Genomic DNA, 24,954 nt, shown 5'->3' on the forward strand with positions numbered 1-24,954 from the left:
ATAGAATTATATGATGGTCATTCTCATGCTCTATTATGTTTCATAAGTTGCTGCAGCAATTTTTGTGTTGATATCATTTGTTACACAGATTTGGTGCTGAAAATTAACCATTTTTTACCACTCGAGAATTGATAAAAAAAATGATCAATAATCCCTCCAAAATTCCACATTAAGACACCAAGACCTAGAGGAACACCATAGAAGAAGCCATGCTGTGATTTGGAATCAAAACCTTTGAGACATTTTGAGATTTAAAAATTATAGATTAGTATACTACTAGTACTGTACATTGATATTAGTATACTTACTACATAAAAGTAAACTTCTGGGAAATATACTTGAATTTTACTACTTTTTTGTAAGGGAAAAGCAAGTAGAGTATCCCTGATCTACAGTAACTTGTCTTCAGTTCCTCTGGATCACCAGAAGAGGGAGCTCATGTGTCTGGTTACTGATCTATGCAAAACTGTACTAATGGACTACAAGTTTATTTAATTTCTACTATGTAGGCATGTGGAAAAAAGGCACATTAAAACAAACTGATTCTTGAGTTTTGCAATCTAACACATAGTCGACCACAGCGGTTGTGAATAGCCTGCATGTTTCAGTTGAGACGCTGCAGCAGCACAGAGCTCTCAGAGAGGGGAAATTACAACTTTTTTTTCATAACGGTCCGATATGATGAGCTCATTTCCTGGTTATTGAACTTCCCCTCAGTGAGGCTTGGCAGCTGATGTAGCACATCTTTGCCTTCCACCCACTTAACCTAATATCATCATGCATTATGTACTGCTCTGACGACGCCTCGATGCTTCATGTCAAACTGTGTGAGACGGGAGGAAATGTAGTATGCAGAGTTGAATGCACCTCATAAAAATGTCATTATTCTTAGAATTATCTTTTTATTCACATGATGTTTGTATATGCAGGACTGCTTTTACTCTGTGCCTTTTGATGCACAATGAAAGCCTTGAGGTAATGGCTTGCTGATGGTCTGTCTGCTGTAGTTTCATTGTGCTGATGTCAGGCGTTGTGCTTTGTTGATGCCAGTTTGATCTCAGATTGAATTGAAATCCAGTCACTTGTGGCTCGCTGTTTGAAATCCAGGGCCTTTTACATATTAACAAAGCACTTCCGATCAAAACTGCAGGCCTGCAGCAGCAGCAACAGTTTCCTTTTCCTGTCTTATATCTGATATACTGAGTCCCTGTGTTTGGTGTGTCAGTCTGTGTCTGTGTGTGTGGGGGCCTGCAGAGTTTGCAGCTGTCTACGCTATACGAGAGATGTTTGGGCAGATGGGTGACCAGACCGCGCTAAAGAAACAGATTTAAAAGAAGCCAAATCTGTGTATAAAAGCTCTGTAGATTATCAGTCTATCCTAATTCTGTTAAGGATTTCTACCAGAGCCCAGCGCTGAGCCACACCCTTGTGTAACAACATTATGAAGCAATCTGAAATGGATGGGCTGGATGCAGAGAGGATTTAGTAGCTTTTTCAGCTCTTTGATATAATGATGGATGCCATTTAGTCAAATAAAAGAAGGAGCTGGTGGATCCACACCCAACAGGCAGCTTCCTGTGGCGAGAATTTGGTTTCTGGGTTCATATTTGCATTAACATTGAAATTATTTTGCAAATATAAATGTTTTAAAACAGTTTTTTTAATCACGCAGCAGCAAATTAGTTTTAATATTCAAACTGCATGAGTTTAAGTTAGGGATGCACCAATTTTACTTTTTCACTCCCGATACCGATAGCGACACCTGGGGTTTGGGTATCGGCCGATACTGAGTACGGATCTGATAGCAGTGTTTAATTAATAAGCTATGTGATTCCAGTCATTTCCACACAGTGGAAGTGACTGGGATCATTCTTTTATGTGTAAGGCAACTTCAGGTTTGACTTAAACATCACTTTCCTAACTTTGTGAAACAAAATGTACACCAGTAACTTGGTAAAAAATCTTAAAAACGAACATAATTTTTATTTATTATTAAAATAATAAATCGTACATCAGTAACTTGGTAAAAAATCTTCAATATTAACATAATTTTTATTCATTATTAAAATAAGAAATTGCACATTAGCAACTTGGTAAAAAAAATACATTTGAAAATTAACATAATTTTCATTTATTATTAAAATAATAAATCGTACACCAACAACTTGGTAAAAATCTAAAAATTACAATTCAAGTATAAACTTTTTTAATGCAGCAATTAACATTCCAGTATATAATGTATATAGTATATAAACATTAAAATGAATTGAATAGGTCGGCCCCATTATCACTGCTATCTGATCCAGCTATTTGAGTCAGTATCGGCCCGATATCTGATCCGGTATCGATGCATGACTAGTCTAAGTTGAAGAATTAGTGAAACTTTAGGCAGAGTTTGGGTTTTTCCCCTCTCTCTGGCTCAGTGCCCTGGCTCAGAGTCCTGTAAAGAGCAGAGATGGAGACGCAGACATGACTCACACTCTCTCGCTCTTCATTGAGGCACATTAAGTACGTGTTCACTGACGAGTCCAGTGGTTGATGATCTCTGCTGAGCCTTCATTCCTCCCTTCACTCTCACAGTTTTACATTTCTCTTTGCCCTTTTCTTCTAAATATCTCCATTCTTCCTCCTTCCTGCTTTATTAGAGAAAACAACAGTTAATGTCAGATGTCTTCTTAACCCATTCACTCTTTCCTCTCTCTGTGAGTTGCAATAGTCTTTGTATGTCTTCTCCTTTTCATTGATTTCTATTGTGGAGCTCACAGCTGCAGCTCCAAAAAAAAAAAAAAGCATTCAACTCACAGCTATTGTGGGCTTGTACCATAGGGAAGTGGACACTGTGCTGGAAATGAAACTTTCTTCATTCTGAAAGAATCCGTTTTATTCAGCCCAACTATCCAAAATCTCAGCAGATAGAAACCCCCTTTGTGTTTGTGAAGAAGGAAGAATATTAATCATGCAACCTGAGGTGTCAAATTTGATTTTAAGCACAGTGAATAAACATGTGAGTGGAAGGAAAAAGGCTTGGAGTTATTCATTTCATGCTTAGAGACCCCATGAAGAGATTTTTGGGAACTTCTGTTTAATGAGATTACTTTGCTTTGCTGTCTTTTTTTTGTGGTAATTTGGTTGCATGCAGAATGAGAGACAATCACACAATTGACCTTTGAAACCAATGGCAACGCAACAGTGGAAAACATCATTGCAATTACTTCCACAAATTAAAAATACTCCTGATTTCCATGTTTTAAGGAACAATAATACATTTTAATATATTTACAAAGTGATTTACAAGGAAAATAATTAATAAAAGAATAAAAGCAAATGCAAGAAATTAAATTACGAAAAGCAAGGACTATAAAATAATGTTAAAAGTATTGAAAATACCGTAAGCACATTCAGTATAATGCAATTGCCTAGTATTTGATAAGACACAATTGACAGGAGCCCCATTTTAGATGTTTTTTTGTTGCTAAATATTTTACTTAAGTAATGAATTTGTATTGTGATTGAGTTATATTATAAGTAATGAATTGGTATTCTGGATAGATAACAAATTTATATTTTGATAAGGATAATGATATCAGTAATTAATTTAGATTTCTGTATGACAGAGATAAAAGGTAATAATTATAATTAGACAAATTTAGGAAAATTTAATTAGAGTACGCGTATGGCTCAATAACGAAGCTGGTTAATTATTAATGAATGACTTATGGAGAAGGGGTGGGATTAAATAAGTTTATACTTCTTCTCACTCCTTTTCGAATATGTAAATCAAGGCATCAAGTGTTTGACAATTTAGTACCTAGACACTAGTGAAACTGTCATACTTACTCTTGTTATCGTGTTTCCTGGAGACTGAAATAGAAACAGGGTAATCAGAGTTATCTCAGTTTAGGCTTTGAGATTAAATATGTACTGTATGTGTTGCAAACTGGAGGCAGGGAGTTTGAAAGACATGGGCATTTACTAGGGCTGACCCGAATGCTTCGAAGCTTCGACCGTTGCCATGGTAATCGACCTCCAAATCAGTATTTGAATGTTTCGTTTTTTTTTATTATATAAGTATGTAATAATAAAGTATAAATCCCAAAATAGCCCATGAAATAAGGAATAATCCAACAACATTATTCATTATTCATATTCAACATTAAATATTATTAGTTATTCTCAGACGGATATCGCTGTTGGTTGCATCGCACTGCAGCGAATACCTTTAAATATTTCTCACCAAAGCTTCGAAGCCCAAAAAATGGTATTTGTGACAGCCCTAGCATTTACTGAGCCAGGAGCGTCAAAAGAAATAATGCTATTAGTTGCATTATGGGAAATGTAGGATCCTGTGTTTTTGGAGTTTGACCCATACTGGGGACAAAAATCTGGACTTTGCTGCTTCAGATTTGTCTCTTGTGAGTCCCCCAACTTTATGAAAGTACAATAGCCTTCATGTAACAGGTGGCGACAATCTACAGCCGACCACACTCACATGTTCTGGTCCTGCCCGAACCTCAATACATTTTGGTCTGAGATCTTCAACACACTTAACGTAGCATATAATACTGCTATTATCCCCGGCCCTCTCTTGGCTTTGTCCGGAGTGCCCCTTCAGCCCAATATTTCTAACGACATGCAACATGTTCTCGCCTTGTTGGCAAGACGACTTATTCTGTTTAAATGGAAACATGTTCTACCTCCGACTCGCAATAGGTGGGTGAAAGATATGTTACTGTCCATTGGTTTGGAGAAACTTAGATTTTTAGATTTGTCATATAGCCTACATATGCCTACAGGTACATACAGGCAATTTGACCTCAACCCATCCTTAGCTATAGGAGCAGTGGGCTGCTGTGAGGCGCCCCGGGAATAAATAAACTGCTGGAATACCCCTTTCACCTTTTTTTTCCACTGGTTTCCTGTTTGACAATTGAGCTTGAGGATATTTTGCTTATTCTTGTTGAAACTAAATTATTCAGGGACTCTTTCTATTAAAGATACCAGATGCACTCTACTTATTGTTATTTATATATATATATATATATAATATATATTTAAATATATAATATAAATATAATATATATTTAAATATATAATATATACAATATTTAAAAACAAAGCAGTATATCTAAACGCTCTCTGACCTCATTTTTTTAAACAATGGATGGAAATTATTTATATATATATATATATATAAATATAATATATATATATATAATATTTAAATATATATATACTGTATATATATATAATATTTAAATATATAATATATATAATATTTAAAAACAAAGCTGTATATTTTTTTAACAATTAAATTAAGTAGCTCCTAAATGCCCATGAGGAGGACAACTCTCTTCTTCCCAGCATCCTTAGGGGTGGCCCCGGACCCAAGGGCTCGAGCTTTGTTTTTGAATTCGACGTCACTCCTGCTTTGCATAACCGCCAGTCTCGCGCCGTTGATTGGAGGACCGCTCGCGGGATTTAATCTGCATCTTCTCTTTTATGACCAGAGCCAGCAGCACGCGCTCCACCGTCTTCTTCTTCTTCAAACCGCCGCCGGACTCCTCCTCAGTCACTCCTCTCGGTCACTCCCCCCGCCAGCCGCCAGCCACCAGCCCTGATCCATCCTTCATGAAGGGGAGCAGCCTCACCAGCCTGCCGCCGCCTCTCAAACGTGGAGGGAAGGACACGAAGAGGGACGCTCGGGTTATTGTTTAAGTCCGTTGAAATTTACGGCTCCCGTCGACATATTTAGTGCATCTTTAACCGAGAGGGAGGAGACTGTTGGTTTTCTCCGGAGTCTTCAACGGCTGAGCTGCAGGCGGTTGGAAGGTACGGAGAATTTGTCAACGTCTCCAGCTCGAGCGTTGAATTTATCCAACGTCTCCAGCTCGAGCGTTGTTTAAGTGAACGTCACCTTATAACGTTTCTTTGTGCTATTTTAACCGATACTGTTTACAGCCTAGTTAAGCTCACCCTCCTTTTGTGTGTGCATTTCAAATTAACCAGACGTTATTTTGCCCTCTTCTTCTTCTTTTCTTTGATGGTGGGATGTGTAACGTTAGCATGGGATCCTGTCGGTTCGGTAGTTTCAACGGTGTTTTTTTACTCTCAAAAACATCCGTTTATTTTGGGTATAAGACTTCTCTGCAAGCTTGCACGGTCCTAGTTGTGTATCTGGTTCAATGTATTGACTGTGTTTCCTCCCAGCAAGCTGCTCCTCCACGGTCTATTGTTCTGTGAGGCTAAAAACTGGGCCTTTTGCTAAACCTGTGCAGAATTGTTTGTTCTCTCAGAGACAAATGGTTTTATTATTAAAGCTCCACTTGAGGCTTGAAAAAAAACACCCAGAAACTCTCAAAGCAATGGTGCCAAAAGTTGGATCCTCCTGGGACCACCTGGGGGTCATTGACAGGGGCCCAAACAACACGAGGAACAATTTAATAATGTTGGAAATATTGGACACTGGTGGTACGATACGATACAACTTTATTGTCAGTTTGCACTGAAATTCATTTTGCATCCATAGTCCGCTCAGTTTGAGAAAAAGTAGACATACTGTTACCATAGAAAGATAGACAAGTAAGACCCATCAGACAAAAAACAAAACACATAATTATTCATACATAACCCATTACAAAATTACCATCTGTCCGCTGGATTTACATGTCTTTAGCAGCATATTAATTATTATTTAGCAACAAGATGGACCGATGGACAAAAGCGTTCTTTAGCCTGATGCGGTTAAATGTAGGGACTCTAAATCGCCTCTTGGAGGGCAGAAGTTGATATTCCCCATTTAAAACATGTAAGTGGGGGCAATAACATCTGCACAAAGTGTTTGAAATCTTGTAGGAACTCCTGTTAATGACTCATCTGGGCTTTTAGTTTTTCAGTTTATTTGGGCTCCTGAAATCCAGGAAGATATGTCTTTGTTTATCTATTGAGATTAGTTGGGGGGAAAAATTGCTAAAAAACAAAATGTATCGGCAGCATTGATAGATGTGGAAAAAGTCATTCTGAAGTTGCTTACTAAACCTGGATTTCTTGCCTGCAACACCCAAGCCCTTCAGTGCCTCCTCAGTTGTTGTTTCTTGCCAAGATAACCATCATCTCTGTTTTCATATTTGCATCCCTGCACATGGAGGAGGCTAAAAACTGGGCCTTTTGCTAAACCTGTGCAGAATTCAGCGTGTTTGTTTCTCAGAGACAAATGGTATTATTAAAGCTCCACCTTAAGGCTTGAAAAAAACACCCAGAAACTCTCAAAGTCCTCGGACCACCTGGGGGTCCTTGACAGGGGCCCAAACAACACGAGAAACAGTTTGATAATGTTGGAAATATTGGACACTGGTGGTGGGGGCAATAAAATCTGCAAAACGTGTCCCATGTGTCTTGAAATAATGTAGGAACTCCCATTAATGACTCATCTTGGCTTTTAGTTTTTCAGTTTATTTGGGGTCCTGAAATCCAGGAGGATATGTCTTTGTGACACCCTCCTTTCAAGCAGCTCACAAAAAGAGTATGCACACACTTGCCAGCAGTATCTCTTCTGATCCCTTGCATGTTTTAAATGGGGAATATCAACTTCTGCCCTCCAAGAGGCGATGTAGAGTCCCATACATGCAAAATGAATTTCAGTGCAAACTGACAATAAAGTTGTATCGTATCGTTTATCTATTGAGATTAGTTGGAAAATAATGCTAAAAACAAAATGTATCAGCAGCATTGATAGATGTGGAAAAAGTCATTCTGAAGTATCTTGCATACTGGATTTCTTGCCTGCAACACCCAAGCCCTTTACAGTGCCTCCTCATTGTTGTTTCTTGCCAAGATAACCATCATCTCTGTTTTCATATTTGCATCCCTGCACATGGAGGACTGATCTCATTCTTGATTTGGCAGAGCGACAAGAGAAAAGTGAGGAATACAAGAGAGCTCAGAGGCTAGACTATCGGACGGCATCGTCTGCAGATCTCAGTGATAGAGGGGATGCTGTTTTGGCTCAGAGTCTGCATTACATAACCAGTGTGTTTTGGGCTTTCTGGGTGTGGTGGGCAGGCCTTGGTTGGGTGTGGGAGCAGCAGTGACTCTCTCTTTGGCTTCAAACAGATATTTGACATGCAGACACTCACTGGGGAGTGTGTAGCCTCCTGAAAACCCTCGTGATACAGCTGTCAGGGGGTGCACAGGGTTGTTGCTGAGGAGTTTATGTCACCTGGGTGTGAAACCAAGTGCGACACCTTTTCTGACTTTATTGCTAAGCTTCAAGAGCTCATTGGAGGGTCACTGATGCTGTGGTTGCCTGAATTTGAACTGGTGTGTCGTTGTGGCCCTCAGTTGCCAACAATCCAGTGTGCACGGGTCTCAATAAAGTTGGGAAATATCATGGGACCATGTCACATTTATCAGGTATTTGCATTTAGTTGGTCATCAGTTACTGGTGCCAGTCAACCATTACGTGTTCAAGTGCAATCTTAGAACTTATTCTACTTATTCTTCTAGCTCTTTTAACCAGAGTGTTTGAGAGGTTGGCTTCACATTGTTTGGAGTCCCGCAGACAAGATGTGTAAATAGAGATGCACCGATCCGGCTTTTTCAGCCCCGATACCGATAGCGATACCTGGGCTTTGGGGTATCAGCTGATGCAGAATATCGATCTGATACCGGTGTTTAATTAATAAGCTGTGTACCTCTCTTTGTGGAAGTGACTTGGATCATTTTTTTATGTGTAAGGCAACATCAGGTTGGACTTAAGCATTGTTTTCATAACTTTGTAAAACAAAATGTAACAAATAAATACACTTTTTCTTTATTAATAAAATAATAAAGTGCAAACCTTTTTAATGCACCAACAAATTGGTTAAAACTTAAACAGGAATTAAAGTTACAGTATATAATGTATATAGTATATAAACATAAAATTGTATTTAATGGATCGGTCCCATTGTCACCGATATCCGATCCAGCTATTTGGGTCAGTATCAGCCCGATATCCGATCCAGTATCGGTGCATCCCTATGTGTAAATAATGATCATTTCATTTCAATTGAGTATCAAGATGTTACAACAAGGACTCTAAGGAGAACATTTAGGGTTTAGGGAAGCATCTTAGCCCATCCAAATGAACCGTTAGTTTTGGTGTCTCTTTGAGGCTATACTAGAGGATCAGGAACAGGTTCTACCCGCCCTTCAGGTTTTGTGAAAGACCCACACCTCCTGCCTCTGAATTGGGACACAGGCTGTGTTAATTCTTCACAGCCACTTCCGCTGTCAACACCTCTGTTTCCTCTTCCTCTTCCTAAAGGCCAAAGCAAACCAGAAGAGGCACTCAAAATAGTTACCTCATTTCACTGCATCCTATAACCTTGAGAGAAGTCTCAAGGGATCGGATAAGTTGGTCTAAAAAGAGGACACTGCAAGCATTGTGAGAAAAATAATTGGTTTTCATGTTTAATCATCACAAACATTTACTATTTCTTCATCTGTTAGTTCACTGCGTAGCTTCAAGTTCAATGTAAACTTCAAATAGCCTACTTTTATGACCAAGGCAGGCTGCAGTTGTTTATTTCAGGCATGACAGAAATGCAGGTGGTTGACATTGCACCATTTTTGGTAGTATGCCTGTTTAAAATGCCACACATTGGGAAACAAATCAAGGCTGAAGCTCTATGACTGACTGAGTGAAATGCCTGTTCTGTGTCGTCACCTTCAACACCCTGAATACTCTTCTCGACTACTTGGGAGCTTTTCTCAAGCTTGTAGTCAGATTTCAGCATCCTTAGCCCGTCTGCCGATAATTAGATTTTATCTGAGATGACAGGCCTGTGAACAAAAACTAGCTACTGTCTGTGGTGTCAGCTTCACCCTGTTAAATGGTGTTGGATTAATACATCTAGGGGCTGATGATTTGTGCTGTTTATTTAGCTCAGCGTGGGTTCATGTGCAGCAGCTGTGAGAGGTTATGGATGTTGGGGGTCAAGGGTTCAAATCTATTCTCCACCATGATCCGACAGTGTGAGAACAGAATGTACTTACCAATCACTCTCTGCCTTATCAACAAGCATCAGTGTTTTTAGAGTCATTTTGAAGAAGATTAAAAAAGCTAAAATCATTCACATTCAAGAGCTAATAAAAACTGCTGCCTTTTTAAAATAAAGGAAGGTCACTTCAGTATTAACTGAATTGATCTTCCTATAGCTCATGCAGAATTAATGCAAAGCTGGCCTAGCAATATGCATTCAAGCATGCAATTGCCTGAAATTTTACTTTAGGGCTGTTTCTGACGATTATTCTCATTATCAATTATTCTGCTGATTATTTTATAGATTAAGCGTTTGGCTCATAAAAAGCCCATCATAATCGCAAAGGCAAGCCTGACTCGAAACTGATGCTTTATGTCAGTATTTACAGCATGAATTGTGAACCTTTTTTTAGTTTTTTTTCTGTATCTCTGGGAACTCACTCAAAAATCAGGGCAGCTGAGTGAAAAGCACAACTCTTGTAAAGGGCATAGCATTCGCATCTGCTTGGAAGTCAGCTGCTTTTACAGCCTGCGACCAGTGTCCGTCTCAGGCCCACGCCCATGGAAATTCAACTCCTGTCTGCTTTACTGCATCTGTTTAGGGTGACATTCGTGAGTTAAACTATATTTCATCATTCACCCTTAAGGTTTCTAGTGCGTCTCTTGTGTTGCTCTTGGCTCTTCCGCTGTGGGACGGCGAGGAGGTGTGGTGCTGCAACTCTTCGTCACTGTGGTTTGGAGGCTGGCACTCTCCTGCCTATTAGAATAAAGTGGTGGATGCTGGCGCTGCATTTTTAGGCACTAAGTCTGTCTGGACTGTGAAGCTGGGCTCAGTGCACTGTAATTATTTAAAGAGTAATTCAGCACTTTTGTAGTCTGTTTGTTAGCTCACTTTGGTAGCCTTAAATGCCATCCTAAAGAGGTTCTGTTGTGTCGTGCCAATATAGAGTTTTTTTGAATGACTGATTTTACAGGGAGCATTTGCATTAATATTTGCACTGCTACATATTGCAGCATGTATAGACCTGTTATATTTGCAGCTAATAAAAGAAAGAAGTGTAGATGATATATAGTAACTGTATAAAGGGAAAGGAGCATAAGTGTATTATACGATAAGAATGCCCCATTTGCCGCGTGTAGCAGCTGTCTACTGTTGCAAAGCTGTATATTTTGATCTATTTAGTTATTGATCCAAGTCTGTCTGAAGTGAATCAAAGTGCACAGCAGCTATAAGGGTGTGTTTGTTTGTGTTGAGCAGGCTAGGCATATCCTGTTATCGTCCTCTTCCTCTTGATATGCAAGAGAGCGTCAGTCCTGTGTATTCAGTAATGGGTTTGTGTGTGTGTAGATGTGTGTGGTTCACTCAGGGGTGTGGCTGTGGGTGGCTGTCAGAGAGGCAGGCAGGCGAGGCGTGAGATCACTGTCCATCTGGCCTCAGCTGACCCTGCCCAGTCAGAAGCATGGTAACTGATCTGGCCCTCGGGGTCTCCAGCATTATATTGACTATCTGCCTGCCTGTCTATAGCGAGTTGGCTGGTGCGCAGGAGAGTAGCCGCTGGCTGGCTTTAAATGCAGCAAAACTGATGTCAGCTCTGGCTTCTTTACAGCCAACCTTCCTTAACAGAATCTCTTAATTTTATTATTTTGTATTCATGCAGAAGTCAAGTTACTGAAAATGTCAAAAGCTATTAACTAACGCTGTCATCGACTAAAATATTTAATCGTGATTAATGGTAAATTAATCACACTTTTTTATCTGTTCAAAATGTACATTAAAGGGTGATTTGTCAAGTATTTAATACTCTTATCAACATGGGAGTGGACAAATACACTTGCTTTATGCAAATGTATGTATATATTTATCATTGGAAATCAATTAACAACGCAAAACAATGACAAATATTGTCCAGAAACCCTCACAGGTACTGCATTTAGCATAAAAATATGCTCAAATCATATGGCAAACTCCAGCCCAAAAGGCCACAACAGCTGTCAGTTGCCAAAAACTGCATGTTATTATCACAAAGTGGACATATCTGTAAAGAGGAGACTCGTGGGTACCCATAGAACCCATTTTCATTCACACTTTGAGGTCAGGGGTCAAGGGACCCCTTCTAAAATGGCCATGCCTCGCCAAAATTTACCATAATGTTGGAGCGTTTTTTCACGTACTTTGCGACAAGCTAGTATGTCATGGTTGGTACCAAAGGATTCCTTAGGTTTTCTAGTTTCATATGATGTCAGTATCTTCACTCTACTGAGCATACTACAACCTAATAATTGCAAGTTGCGTTAATGCGTTAAAGAAATGAGTGGTGTTAAAACGAATTTGCGTTAACAAGCCATCATCCCGTTAACTTTGACAGCTGTACTTTTTTAACACAAAATAATGAAATAATGTGTGGTAGTGTTCCAGCTTTTCTTCTCCAGCCCCCTCCTTCTGCTTTTATTAGTTAGTTGACATTGAAAAGCAACAGGAAATGGAAAAAGAGAAGGAGATAACATGGGACAATGGTCCTTGGCAGGAAGCTGGTAGTGGTATGAGTTTTATACTGCAGTATGCCTGGTCTTAATCTATTTTATAGCCATGACATCATTCTATAACTCCCTCCCTACCTTTTTCTAGCAAGTCCTCTGCAGCCTTTCAACTTATTTCTTCCGCACATCCTCTTTTAAATGACTTTAAACTTGACTTGTGTGAGCGGGTGTGTCTATTAGGGATATGTTGGTAATTTAACAACATTTAACTAACTTGAATGATCTAAAAATAAGAGAGAGAGAGCAAGCCTGAAGTGAAACCGATGTTTTATGTAACAACTGGAAACATGTACCTTTTTAAGGCCATCATTTATCAGTGATGGGACTAGCAGCTGCAGATGTAGCTCTCTGAATGTAAAGTAAAGAATAACCTGTGACAGACTAGCAGTCCTTAATGAAACAGGCTGAATGTGCATTCAGTTCATCCATGTGATATACATATCTACTGTATGAAAGTGGTGTCATCCATCTTTCCCCCTTTCACCCAGCAGCCTATTCGAACTCCCTGGGTTCTTTTGGGTGAAGATACCCGCGCCAGCTGCTCCCCCCCGTCCCGTTGCACCAGTTAATCCACTCAAAACCCACCCCCACTGCCCTCGGCACCGTGCCTGAGGGGGTTACATGGTGCACACAGTGCAGACAATGGGGCTCGTCTGCCCCCCTTCCCCCTAATGTTATACTCCATTATGCACGCAAACACTTGAGATGATCATGGTGGGTGTTGTTGTTGTTTTTGACCAAATCTGCTTACATACACTCACTTCCCCACCCTGGTTGATGATGACACCCTATTGACTTTACTCGCCCTGCCTGTCCTGGTGGCACGGGGACTGGCTCGGTGCTTTTTGCAAATCCTGCCAGGTTTGTGACAGATTGTAACCCATTTCTCTACAGCCTTTCAGACCACTCTGCTGCCAGTAGCCTCTAGTCCATCCCGTTTTGACTGCCACTCCCTTAAAGGCTAACTGGCTCAGTCCATTTAACTTGTAGCCACACTTAACCACCTGCTCCTAATGGCCTTATTGAGTAGCTTACAGTCACTTAGCACATGTTAGTGTCCCGTATGGAATTGATTAGAATAAGCTGCATGCTTATCGTCAAGCCCAGCACCCCCCTGTGATGAAAGTGTTTTTTCTCTTCTAAGGGCATTGGCTTTTTTTTTTTGTCAGTGCTAACATCTTGTCAGTAGTTTTATATCGGTTTTATTTTTTTCCATATCTGTGCAGTGAACAGAATATTATAATGCTATAGAACTCTAATTTCCTCCACTAATCCATTGAAAGGTATAGTTATAAGGCATATCCCTTGCTTTGTCTACTGTATATATCCAGTAGTTGTTTGATCAGATCATAGTTGTCCTAGGCCCATGCTTTGGATAAATTACTGCTCAGTAATACAGCAGGGATTCATGACAAAGAGATACTTTGGAGAATGCAATTTGTAGATGACAAGTGGGCTTATTCAGAACAAGCTTTCGTCGTGCGAATGCAGTCTTGCGATGAAATACGGCGATGTAGAGCTTGTCAACGGTTGCACACAATCTTATTATTTGGACAGATCAAAGAGAAGTCAGTCAGTCGGTAAAATCATTGAGGGTTAATACGTTTCTTTGTCTGCAGATAACGAGGTGCATGGAGTGCCATTCATCTTCTTGATAGTTTTTCTGCAAGGGGTGAGGAGCCTCCGTAGGCAGCCCTGCCCTCCACACACAAAAAATAAAAGCTCCATCCAAAGGGATCAACGGAGACTGGCTGGGGAAAGTGTCAACAAACGGCTCTATTGGTGGTCAGGACCTGGTGGTGATGGAAATAATAGAAACTCTTCTGAAAGCTATAGGATGGTGCATCTTCGTTAATAGTTAATCAATTTTCTTGGCTTTTTTTTACGTTTTTATCCTTGTCAATATTTGTTTTTGTGGTTACCTCACCCACAACTGCTGAAATTGCTTTACTGTAAAATATACATGCTTTGGGTGATTTTATTTTCTTAGATTGCATGAATGCTTCCTCCACTATACAGGATGTTGACAACAGAAGTTGAAACAGATAATTAACGTTGGAGTGCTTCCTTTTTCTTTGGCATAATGCGACCTAAACGTATCACTCGTTTTGGCCAGTGGTTATTCTCAAAAGGACATTTCATTTTTGTTTCATTTTCATTTCTTTAATTAGACAGATCTGTGTTGATTGTACAGCTGTAGACTCAGAAGTCAGTCTCCAAACGCTTTGCTCAACTAGAGACTGAAGACGATCTCCCTTCATTGCTAAACTGGGTGGAAACAATTAGAGTTTAAAAAAAGGCCTTTGAGCAGGCCAAAAAAAAAATGGCCAGCAGAAAACCAGGGACCAACCAGGTGCATTTCACAATAGTCACCACTTGAATGGCCAGTTGAGTGGAGCAGCGCGTCCCCTCGTGTCCTCACTGGACCTGGTGGACAGGTACCGCTGGATTTAACATTGTAGACATGACCACTGACTATTTGTGTAACAGTTTAGCCACAAATTCACAGACTGACCATACACGGTCCAGCCATATACTCTGTTTTGACCAAGTCTGGTTCATAATAAATGCCCAGACAACGATGCTCTAAGGAACCACGGCCCACAGTAGCTCTCATTGTCCCTCCATCACCAACATTTTAAGCTTAAACTGAGAAGAGCTGGTGTGATCTTTACTAAATAGATCATACAGACAGTATGCATTTTTTTGTTTTTGTTTAATGAGACATTCTTTACTCCATTATCCCTCAGTGCCCCACAAGTAATGAGGTTGTTTTGCTTTCTGTGTGTGTTTTCTCGCCTGTCGGGCAGACAGCCTGCTGAGGAATGCATCTAGTGTGTAATAATGGGTGTTGTAATGTTGACACTTGACAGTCTACCACCTTGGCCATGTGTTGTCTCTGTGGTAGAACAGGTGGAGTACTGTTAGGTAAAATATTCTGGATAGCTGATATTTGTGTGGTTATTTTCAAGGACAATCTCTTACTTTCTTTTTCAACAGTTTAACATTGCACATGTCTGGGATGACCATAAGTGTTGCTAGACTACTGCAGAGATGCATAAATCCATTCTGAACTGATGAATTCTCTTGGATGAAAACAACTTCCATACCTATGACAGGACCGACAGAAGATTTTCATAGATGCAAGGAATTTCCATTTGAACACGTCTGCGCTCTTCTCAGCCAGAGGGACACTGTGCCAAAAGTCAATAATCCAGTGGCTGTGTTGCACGTACACTGATGGTAGCTGACAAGATACATCATCCTTCATTGACTTGATGCTTATTGGTTGTTTCTAACCTGGTGCAAGCTGTCAGCATCATTTTAAGATGATGTTGGATCACTTTGCGGGAGAGAACACGGGGCTTTAAGCACCAAGATACTTATATTGCTCACTATCCGTGCCATGAAGGCCAGATACATTACTGTTTGCAAATCATGTCTGAACCACAATATATCACTTCCTGTTACTGAAGCTCTGCAGCATTTCCTAACTCATGTTGAAATGCATTTGTTGTCACAAAATAACCAAAGTCATAACATATTTTTAATTCATTAAATCCTTTCTTATATTTTCTTGTTTTGTTCCAATTAGAAAAATAGGGGTTGACCAGTGTATTAATGATGAAGGACAAAAAAAAGTGAGAGTTGAGTAGAGAGTGCTGTCTGGACGTGTTGCCAAAATCACAGATTTTAATTCAATTTAAGCAAAATCTACAGTCATTTTTATCTGTGTGATAAAATTACTGTAGGCCTAACTTCGTTATTGATGCCCCCAGGGATCAGTTATTCTGTGACAAAACATTTTTTCTTGATGAGAGAAATGTAAATTAAAAACCAACAGGGCATGTTGTAGCAAGGAGAACAGATTTTAATCCCATTTGAGCAAAATTGATGTACTGAGAAGACTTTAAGTCTAACTTTGGTGTAGATAACCACTAAAAATGACGGCTCAGGCTGCATCTCTGGCTTTGTTAGACAATGTTGTTGCCTTTTTTGGTTATCATCATAGCTTCATAAAACTACATTATCATCTATTTTTTTTAGCCATGGAGCACACAGTGCATTCTTGTTTAGTGCTTTCTGCTTTTGATGATGCATTCCTTTACTTAACCTGCTTTTTAACTGACGTCATTAGTCGTAACTGGAGAAGTCACAAGTTGTGATACTGATCAAAGCCGGAACACAGAGTCACTCTTATTCAAGAGAGGAATACAATGAAATTGATAAATATCCCTTTTCTTGGCCTTGTTTGTGAATTACCCTCCAAGGACTCATTATGTACCATATTTGTTTTTGTGTGTCAGAGCGAGAGGGAGCTGCAAAGACTCGTGGTGTGCAGAGTTGGAGGCGACTATTCAGCAATGTGCTCTGTAGGGCACTATATATTCACAAACGATTGGCTCATATATGCACTCTGCCTCTCCTTTCAGCATGCTTTGAGACGTATGTGTGTGTTCTAACAGCAAATTGAATTTCTCTTCCTTCTCTCTTGTCACTCTGTATGTGTGTGAACTAAACACTCGCTTGGTGATACAGCAGAAACAGCACTACTGCCTTGTATGGTCAGATAGAGAAACGGGAGGCTGAGTGTGTAAAGAAATGGGAGGCTCTGTGTGTAAAGAAATGGGAGGCTCTGTGTGTAAAGACCTGCTGCTCCGAGTCAATTTATCATCCCACTTTTAACATAAATTATTTTTTAGTAGGGCTCTCAAAGTTAAGGTGTTAATGCAAATTCGTTTTAACGCCACTAATTTCTTTAACGCATTAATCAATCTTTCGGAGGTTGTAACGGGCTCAGTTTTAACGCTAAGATAGTGATATCATATAAAACTAGAAAACCTGAGGAATCCGTTGGTACCAACCATGTCATACTAGCTTGTTGAGGTTAAATAGTGCTCCAAACTTGCGGTAAATTTTGGCGAGGAAAAATTGTCATAGCCATTTTCAAAGGGGTCCCTTGACCTCTGACCTCAAGATATGTGAATGAAAATGGGTCCTATGGGTACCCACAAGTCTCCCCTTTACAGACATGCCCACTTTATGATAATCACATGCAGTTTTGTTGCAAGTCATAGTCAGGTCAGCACACTGACAGCTGTTGCCTGTTGGGCTTCAATTTGCCATGTTATGATTTGAGCATTTTTTTTTATGCTAAATGCAGTACCTGTGAGGGTTTCTGGACTATATTTGTCGTTAATTGATTTCCAATACTAAATATATACATACATTTGCATAAAGCAAGCATATTTGCCCACTCCCATGTTGGTAAGAGTATAGTTTTTAGATTCTTCATCTCTCATTAAAGATTGGTGCTGTAAATTTTGATGTTTTTTGGAGTGGTGGTGGTGGTGGTATTAGTAGTCCAGGGTTTGAGGTGAAAGTGAGCAGGTTTCCCTGCATCTGATCTGTTACTCTGAGACTGAAGCTCAGGAAAGCCCCCTTCCTTTCCCAAAGACAATAAAACCTCTTGTTTTGTTTTTTCATTCCACTGCATAAACTGACCACCCTCTTCCTCTTAGTCTTTTCATTCACATACATTTGTGTCCACACACAGACTGAATACTGCCTGTGTTTCTTCCTGTGTTCATGCCTTGAACACACACCAGAGGAAAGCTAATGAGCAAATGGACAGATGGGCTTCATATCTCATTTGTAAACACTGTCATACTTCACTCTACATACACTGACACTCCCAGACCTGTAACCACGGTCAAGTTCACCAGGCCAGCTTTCATTTGTTTTAACCGTCTAAAGGTGCGGTTCTAGTAGGAACGTAGAGATCAGTTAGATGTGCCTGTGGAATTGAAAGAATGCAGGAATTGACGGGCCACTAAATTCTAGTTTCCTTTTTGTGTCTGCAATGCATGCTTGTACATTTGTGCAAATTACATTTTCACATCATGCACACTTTCATCCTCCACATTTTTTGCTCACTTTCATCACACATTGCCTCATCTGATGTATACACAGCACGCACACATTCATTGGACTTCCTATGACTCCCTACTCGTACACACACACACACACACACACGGACAGCTGTCACTGTGTAGCCCTGAGGAGTCTTGAGGAAGTCAGTAGAGCTGGAATGTGGATGGGTCGGATGTGCTCTTGATACCGATGCTGCTTCAGGCATTCACTTTCTACCATTAATCATCTTGGAGCAGATGCAGCGTTGACATGGATCTCAAAGTAGTAACTCAACATCGGGCAACTGAAGAGGCTAGTTTAATATCCAAAATAGGGCTGCAACTAAAGATTATTTTCATCAATTCATCTGACTATTTTCTTGATAAACCTAATAATCGTTTGGATTAATAGGAATTTGTGAAAAATCACTGTCACAATTTCTCAGAGTCTAAAGTGATGTAAAGAAAAGTCTAAAACCCCCAAAACAGTTTACTATATAGGCCTACTTAAGAGAAAGAAAAGATGCAAAGCATCACATTTAAGAAGTTGGAACTAGAGCTTCAACGATTATCAATTCATCGATTAGTTGTCAACTATTAGATTAATCGACAACTGTTTTTGATAAGCGATTAATCGGTTTGAGTAATTTTTAGTTAAAATTCTCTCATTCCAGCTTCCTAAATGTGAATATTGTCTAGTTTATTTACTCCTCTATGACAGTAAACTGAATATCTTTTGAGTTGTGGACAAAGAAAGACATTTGAGGATGTCATCTTGGGCTTTTGGAAACACTGATGGACATTTTTCACCACTTTCTGACATTTTGTTGACCAAACAATTAATTGATTAATCGAAAAAATAATTAACAGATTAATCAACAACGAAAATAATCATTAGTTGCAGCACCAGCTGGAAAAACAGAATATTTATTATTTTTGCTTGAATCATGACCTGAAGGATTTGTCAATTTATCTAAATAGTTGGAGATTTATCTGTCGATCAATTCAGCTGTAATACAAAAAGGCACCTAAGGAAAGTTGGACATTGATATGGCTGAAGTATGTTCTAATTTTCCTTCAGTGGCTTGTCTTTAGACACGCAATCCATCTGTTTCAGTCCTAATGTGTAATGGGTCTCTTTTCTGTTTTGTATTTACAGCATTGTGACAGCAGTCTGTGGTAAATCTACAGATGACATTAAGCCCCAGCATCAGTATCAACAGCCCCTTCATCCATCACCACCTCCAGCAGTCTGCACAATGCATTCCAAACCCCTGCCATGCTCTCAACACCGCTAAATCCCCCTCTGCTTGTATTAGACACAGCATTAAAAATGACCCATTTTTGTCAGGCACCACTTCTAATGTCTGGACTAGCACAGCAAGAGACTGGGAGATGGGGTACGACAGATGTAATTAAACTGCCTCAAGACAGAGGTCAGGAGTAAGATTTAATGACACACACAAGGCCATATTTCTGTATTAGAAGAAGTGGAATGTAAATACCACCGAAGCCCTTTCTCAGTCTAGGCAGACCCCCTCTAACAAACTTACAAAGTGATGGCTGCATTTATAAACACACTCTTCTCCCGCTTTGGCTGAACGCAGCCTTTGGGCCTTTTGTCTTCACAACACAATACTTGCAACACATTGTAATTGTCACTGTGGTATTGAGCTAATTGTGATATTAGCCATGTGGAGCTGGCTAGAAAGAAGGCATGCTGCGTCCTGAATATGGTTTTAAATCTTCAGTGAACTAGGATTTGTTATGCAAATGTGGACTGAGAGAATGGCAGACAATGAAGGCTGTCTTGTATTTCATTAAAATGCATGAGGCTGATCATCTTGACCAGGCAGACCATTTTAAAAATGCTGCTGGTGTTGTTGTGCCGTCATTTTTCTGAACATAAAATCAGGAGCTCTGACTCAACATGTTCTCAGCTAAGTGTCAACAGCTTAAAGAATCCCAAAATAGTGTTTAGTATTGGTGGCCTGATGGATATGAAAACGAGTATCGGCTCTGCAGAGCAGTCTAGCTGTAATTTAGTAAATCATCCTTTATCCGTGCGTGCGTGTGTGGATGGGATTTTAATGATCCATTCACTCCCTCTCTGCGCTGCGTCACATAGTGTCAGCTGGTTAGAGATGATGCCTTTACTTACCCAGAAGGGGGTCATCACAGGAGGAATGTGATTCACTCTGCTATCTGCTAAGCCCATGGCATTAGTAGCTGGACTGGCAAAACTATGCCAATGCACGTCACAGTGCCAGTCAAATTCCCTGTCTCACATTTTGAGAAGCTCCTTCCTGTCTGAACAAACCGGGTGGCTTTTATTTACTTTTTTTGAAACGCAAATATGCCAATCCATGAATATTAAAATCTGGAAGGACTTGTGGTGAGAAGCCACCTCGCTAACCTCTTGGTTCACAATTTGCAAATGGCTGGAGTGACAATGGATTTGATTTGCACAACAAGGTCCCAAAGGCTCTGCACATTATCTAATTGACTTTCATTTTAAGGCTTGACATTTTCCAAAAGAGGGGACAATACAAACTCTGTTGGTAGAGCAGTTACTCTCCACCACTTGGCTTTCTTTCTGTGTGAGATTTGTAACCACAGAGACCAGAGTAGAACAAGAAAGAAAACAGAAGGCAGCAGGAGGGAAACAGTTTTAAAGTGAGCACTGAGTCCAGGTTGTGACTTTTCCATGGCTGAACCAAAGGGTAGGACTTAATTATTTTTTACAAGAGATTAGAGAGTTTCAGTGGCTGTATGTACAGGTGTGGGTGTCTTGTGTGAGTTTTATTCCAAAACTGGCAACAAATGGTCCATTTATGCATTTGTCTCTTGATTGCTGAAGCATTGTTGTTGCATGGCTAACCCAGAATACATTGATACCGAAGAGTTGAGGCTTACAGAAACCTTTTTACCTCGTAAACGGGAGTGCAAAAGTATCAACTTTTTAGGATCTAGGAGAAAGGGCCCACAGTATTGTGTTACCTCTGATGTTAATGTGTAACTGGCGAGGAAACAAATGTTTCCTGACCTTTGGACAACAGGATGCTCAGGCAAATGTTTATAGACTTTGGTTATTAAGGCCCAGACAAACCAACACCACCAACAAAAAACTAGCGGCAACAAAGGCCACCAGTTGCGTTGCCTCATGTTGCCTTTGTCTTTGAAAAAATGTTGCACTCGAACGAGCGACGTACATGAAACCTGCCTTGGCGGAGGTCTGCGCTCTCCGAGTGCACTTCTAGTTCTTCACTGCGAGTCTGTAAAAATGCACTCAGTTTCTCATGTCTGTGGAAAATCTTGCTCATTGGAACTTCTCCATTTTCCAAGATGTTTTTAGTCAACTGGCTTAATGGCTTGCATATCATAAATCGTCTACGGCCATGACCTTATTAGTTTGCACTAAAAGGGCAGTCTGCTCTCTTTCTGGATTGCTGTCATGGTTTGTCCATTCTTATTATTTCCACTGTCTTTCCTGCCTAGTAGGAAGAACATATCTGTTACTCTCCCTTTTATAGTTCCATTACTTTGTAATATTCTAGTATGTCTTTGCTCTTTTTCTATTCCTTTCAATCTGTTTTTTTATTTCCTCTTTAATCCACCTCTTGCACAGCTTGTTCCTGGGCCATACAGAGCTTCTACTGGCTAGACCATATGTGTAGCAATTTACTGGAAGCAGATCTATTAGCAGTGGGAGGAGGGGAGGAACAAGTGGCTATAGGAAAAGGGAGAGGAGTAATCGGGAGGGGGTGGGGTGAAGCTACTGTGGTCAGAGGGGCAAAGGAATGGGGAGTGTGGGTGGAGGGGATGATTGAGGGGGAAATAAACCCATAACGGATCCGGGAAGAGCTCCGTCCAGCCGGAGCAAGAGAAAACCTGACTGATATGGAAGAGGATGTGTCTGAGTAGATTCACATATAGGTCTTGAGCTCATTAATATCTTGCCCCTTCCTTTTCTCCAACCTCACCACAGCTTCTTCTCCTCTACATTAATTTCCAGTTTTCCACTAGTGCTGTCAATTAGGGAATCTCCCAGTCGCTGTTAAGCGATCACATGATTATGTGACGATTACCATCTGCATCTGCTCTACAGAGAGGAAGACAATGGTTGTCAAGTGGGCCATTTGGTGCTTGTTTTCCACCTCCTCCCTCTCCTCATCAGCTGTGGGCTGTGTGTCATGAAACCTCTCTTGGCTTTCAGCACTCCAAACCACAGCTTTTTCCCTTTCAATTTCAAGATGCTTGAAGCCATTTGGAGCACAGTCACAAGTCATCATTTTTTTTTTATAGTTCTGGCCCATAAAATGTGAAATTAAAACAATCCACTGTTCCTTTTTATTGTGGTATTTTAATAGTGATTACTAAGTTTATATTGGTACCGCACGCATTATGATGCATTATTACCATGATAGCTCTGTTAGATGGGCGGACTAGTCACTGTGGTTTAGCAAACAGATTTGTTGGCATCTCTCACTGCTCACTTCCTGTTTTTCTGACTCCCCCAAATTCCTTGGAGGCCCCTTGCCATAAATGGCATTTCCTTTGGCTGTGTCAGTGAGAGTGACATATTTAACACATGACTTCAAGAGTAGTGCAGCATGGTTCAATTCTGCATTCATGAGGTGTTATAAAAGATAAAACATTAATATCCTTGTTTTGATGTTTTTTTTGTTCTTCTACAGGACATCAAAGTGTGAGAGGAACTGGCCAATCAAGACGAGTGTGAGCCCCTGGACCTTGGAAGCAAGCAGCAACGTCGACGTCCACACCTTTTAGGAGGAGGGAATGAAACCGGATGGGGATACCATGGAAACCCCAGAGCCCACTGAAGCTGCAGCCGTAGCAGAGCCCTCCTTATCGCAGGACAACATAACAGAGCAAGCCCCATCGCAACCAGAGGAGGCTGCAAATGATACAGCACCCACGGCTGCTCCGAAGGACAACGGCAAGCCGGTGGCAGCAGACCCCAAAGTCAAACCAAAAGCTGCTGCAACTAAAATACAGCCCCCTGCCAAATCTGCAGGGGCATTCGGGTCACGGCCAGGTACTGCCTCGCACCGCACGGCGAATGACGTCAAATCCTCTAACAATGTCTCTGTAGCTGCAGTCAGGCAAACGGCAACTGCAGCAAAAGCATCAGCAGCAGGGGCTGTACCTAAAAGACCAGTTGGTGCAGCAGCAGCTTCCTCCATGGTCAAGAACCAATCTAGAGTACCTGACAAGAAGCCTGTTGGACCGGCCAGGACTACCTCTGTTGCTGCTGCCACAGCAACAAATAGTACCAAATCAACAACAGTGAATGGCATTCCTAAGAAGAGACCAGTAGCTGAGACTGTTAATGTAGCTAGACCCAAAACCACAGGTAAAAACTGAATTGAAATGAATAATACTGTCATCTATTTCATGTTGTCTGAAAATGTTCACAAGGCTTTTCTCTGCCGTCTTTGACAACCTGTGCTTAAACATCTTTTCTTTTGCTTTTTCTGATTTCTATGAAGTCTCATTTTCATGTTCTTCCATTTTTTTGTAGCTACTGCCAGCAGAGCAGCGGCGTCCACTGCCCCGAAACCCAGCACTTCGACCACAACAAAAGCTGGTGGTGCTGCCATTTCAAAGACCACCACCAGGTATGCATAATGCACTAACGGGCAGCAGGGGTGATAAAGTAATATAAACAGCCAATGGTGCAGTGTCCATAGAGTGATCAAACACAGTCATTTGAATAAAGGTATGCGGTTGGGGAAACTTCTTTTTATTTTACTATCAATAACATTCTTCCCCCGCTTTCTTTCTCCATGCTCTGCATTGTGTTTCTGTCCCGTCATTCACACACACATCTTCCCCCCTCTCTGAGATCTGAACTTTTAATCCCCCTTACAAACTGGATGAGGGGGTGACTTTGTTTATCTTGATGCCCTGAAAGAGAGCAGGGGAGAACGATGTCCATTGTGGTCTTTGGGCCGTTATTGAGTCAGATTTCGCTTCAAGAGTGTGAGTCATGTTAACAGAAATAACCTGAGACAGAGGGCCGAAACAGAGGCAGCGATACTGAAGAACTACCGCTTTGTCCTAAACAGACCCCCTGGCAGAAACCAGCCCCACCTCCCCTGGGCAGAGACCTATTGACTTGGATCATAATCCCTCTCATACTGAGCTGGAGGTTTGGCTAGAGTGGGCTCTAGTTGGACTAAACTTGCTCAAAGTGCTGCTCTCAAATTATCATTTTGGCTGTTGCAGAATTTCATAGTTGACCCGGTCATTTACTGCCATTTCAACTAGAAAGCTTTTGTTATTAAAGACTTGTTAACAGGTCAAATACAGACTTTTATAGTGTTGCCAAACATAATTATCAGCTGGTGGTTTCTTCAAATTAGAATTATGTGATTACAAGATTTGAACTTGATTAATGGGATAGACATTTGTGTAAATGAAGTGATCTGCCTGTAAAGTTTATAGAGCGTAAAGTAT

General features: G+C 40.5%; 1 protein-coding gene across 1 annotated transcript in view; it reads left to right on the plus strand.

The window, feature by feature from the left end:
- Positions 1–5,429: 5,429 nt before the first annotated feature.
- prr36a (proline rich 36a) overlaps positions 5,430–24,954 on the plus strand; it is a 38,046-nt gene continuing 18,521 nt past the window's right edge. The window contains exons 1-3 of the mRNA XM_074630542.1: positions 5,430–5,829; positions 23,169–23,848; positions 24,017–24,113. Of these exons, the coding sequence (XP_074486643.1) occupies positions 23,272–23,848; positions 24,017–24,113 (674 nt within the window). The 5' untranslated portion in view covers positions 5,430–5,829; positions 23,169–23,271. The remainder of the gene's footprint in view (positions 5,830–23,168; positions 23,849–24,016; positions 24,114–24,954) is intronic.

The sequence above is a fragment of the Sebastes fasciatus genome, chromosome 3 (genome assembly GCF_043250625.1).
Source record: "Sebastes fasciatus isolate fSebFas1 chromosome 3, fSebFas1.pri, whole genome shotgun sequence".
Classification (NCBI taxonomy): Eukaryota; Metazoa; Chordata; class Actinopteri; order Perciformes; family Sebastidae; genus Sebastes; species Sebastes fasciatus.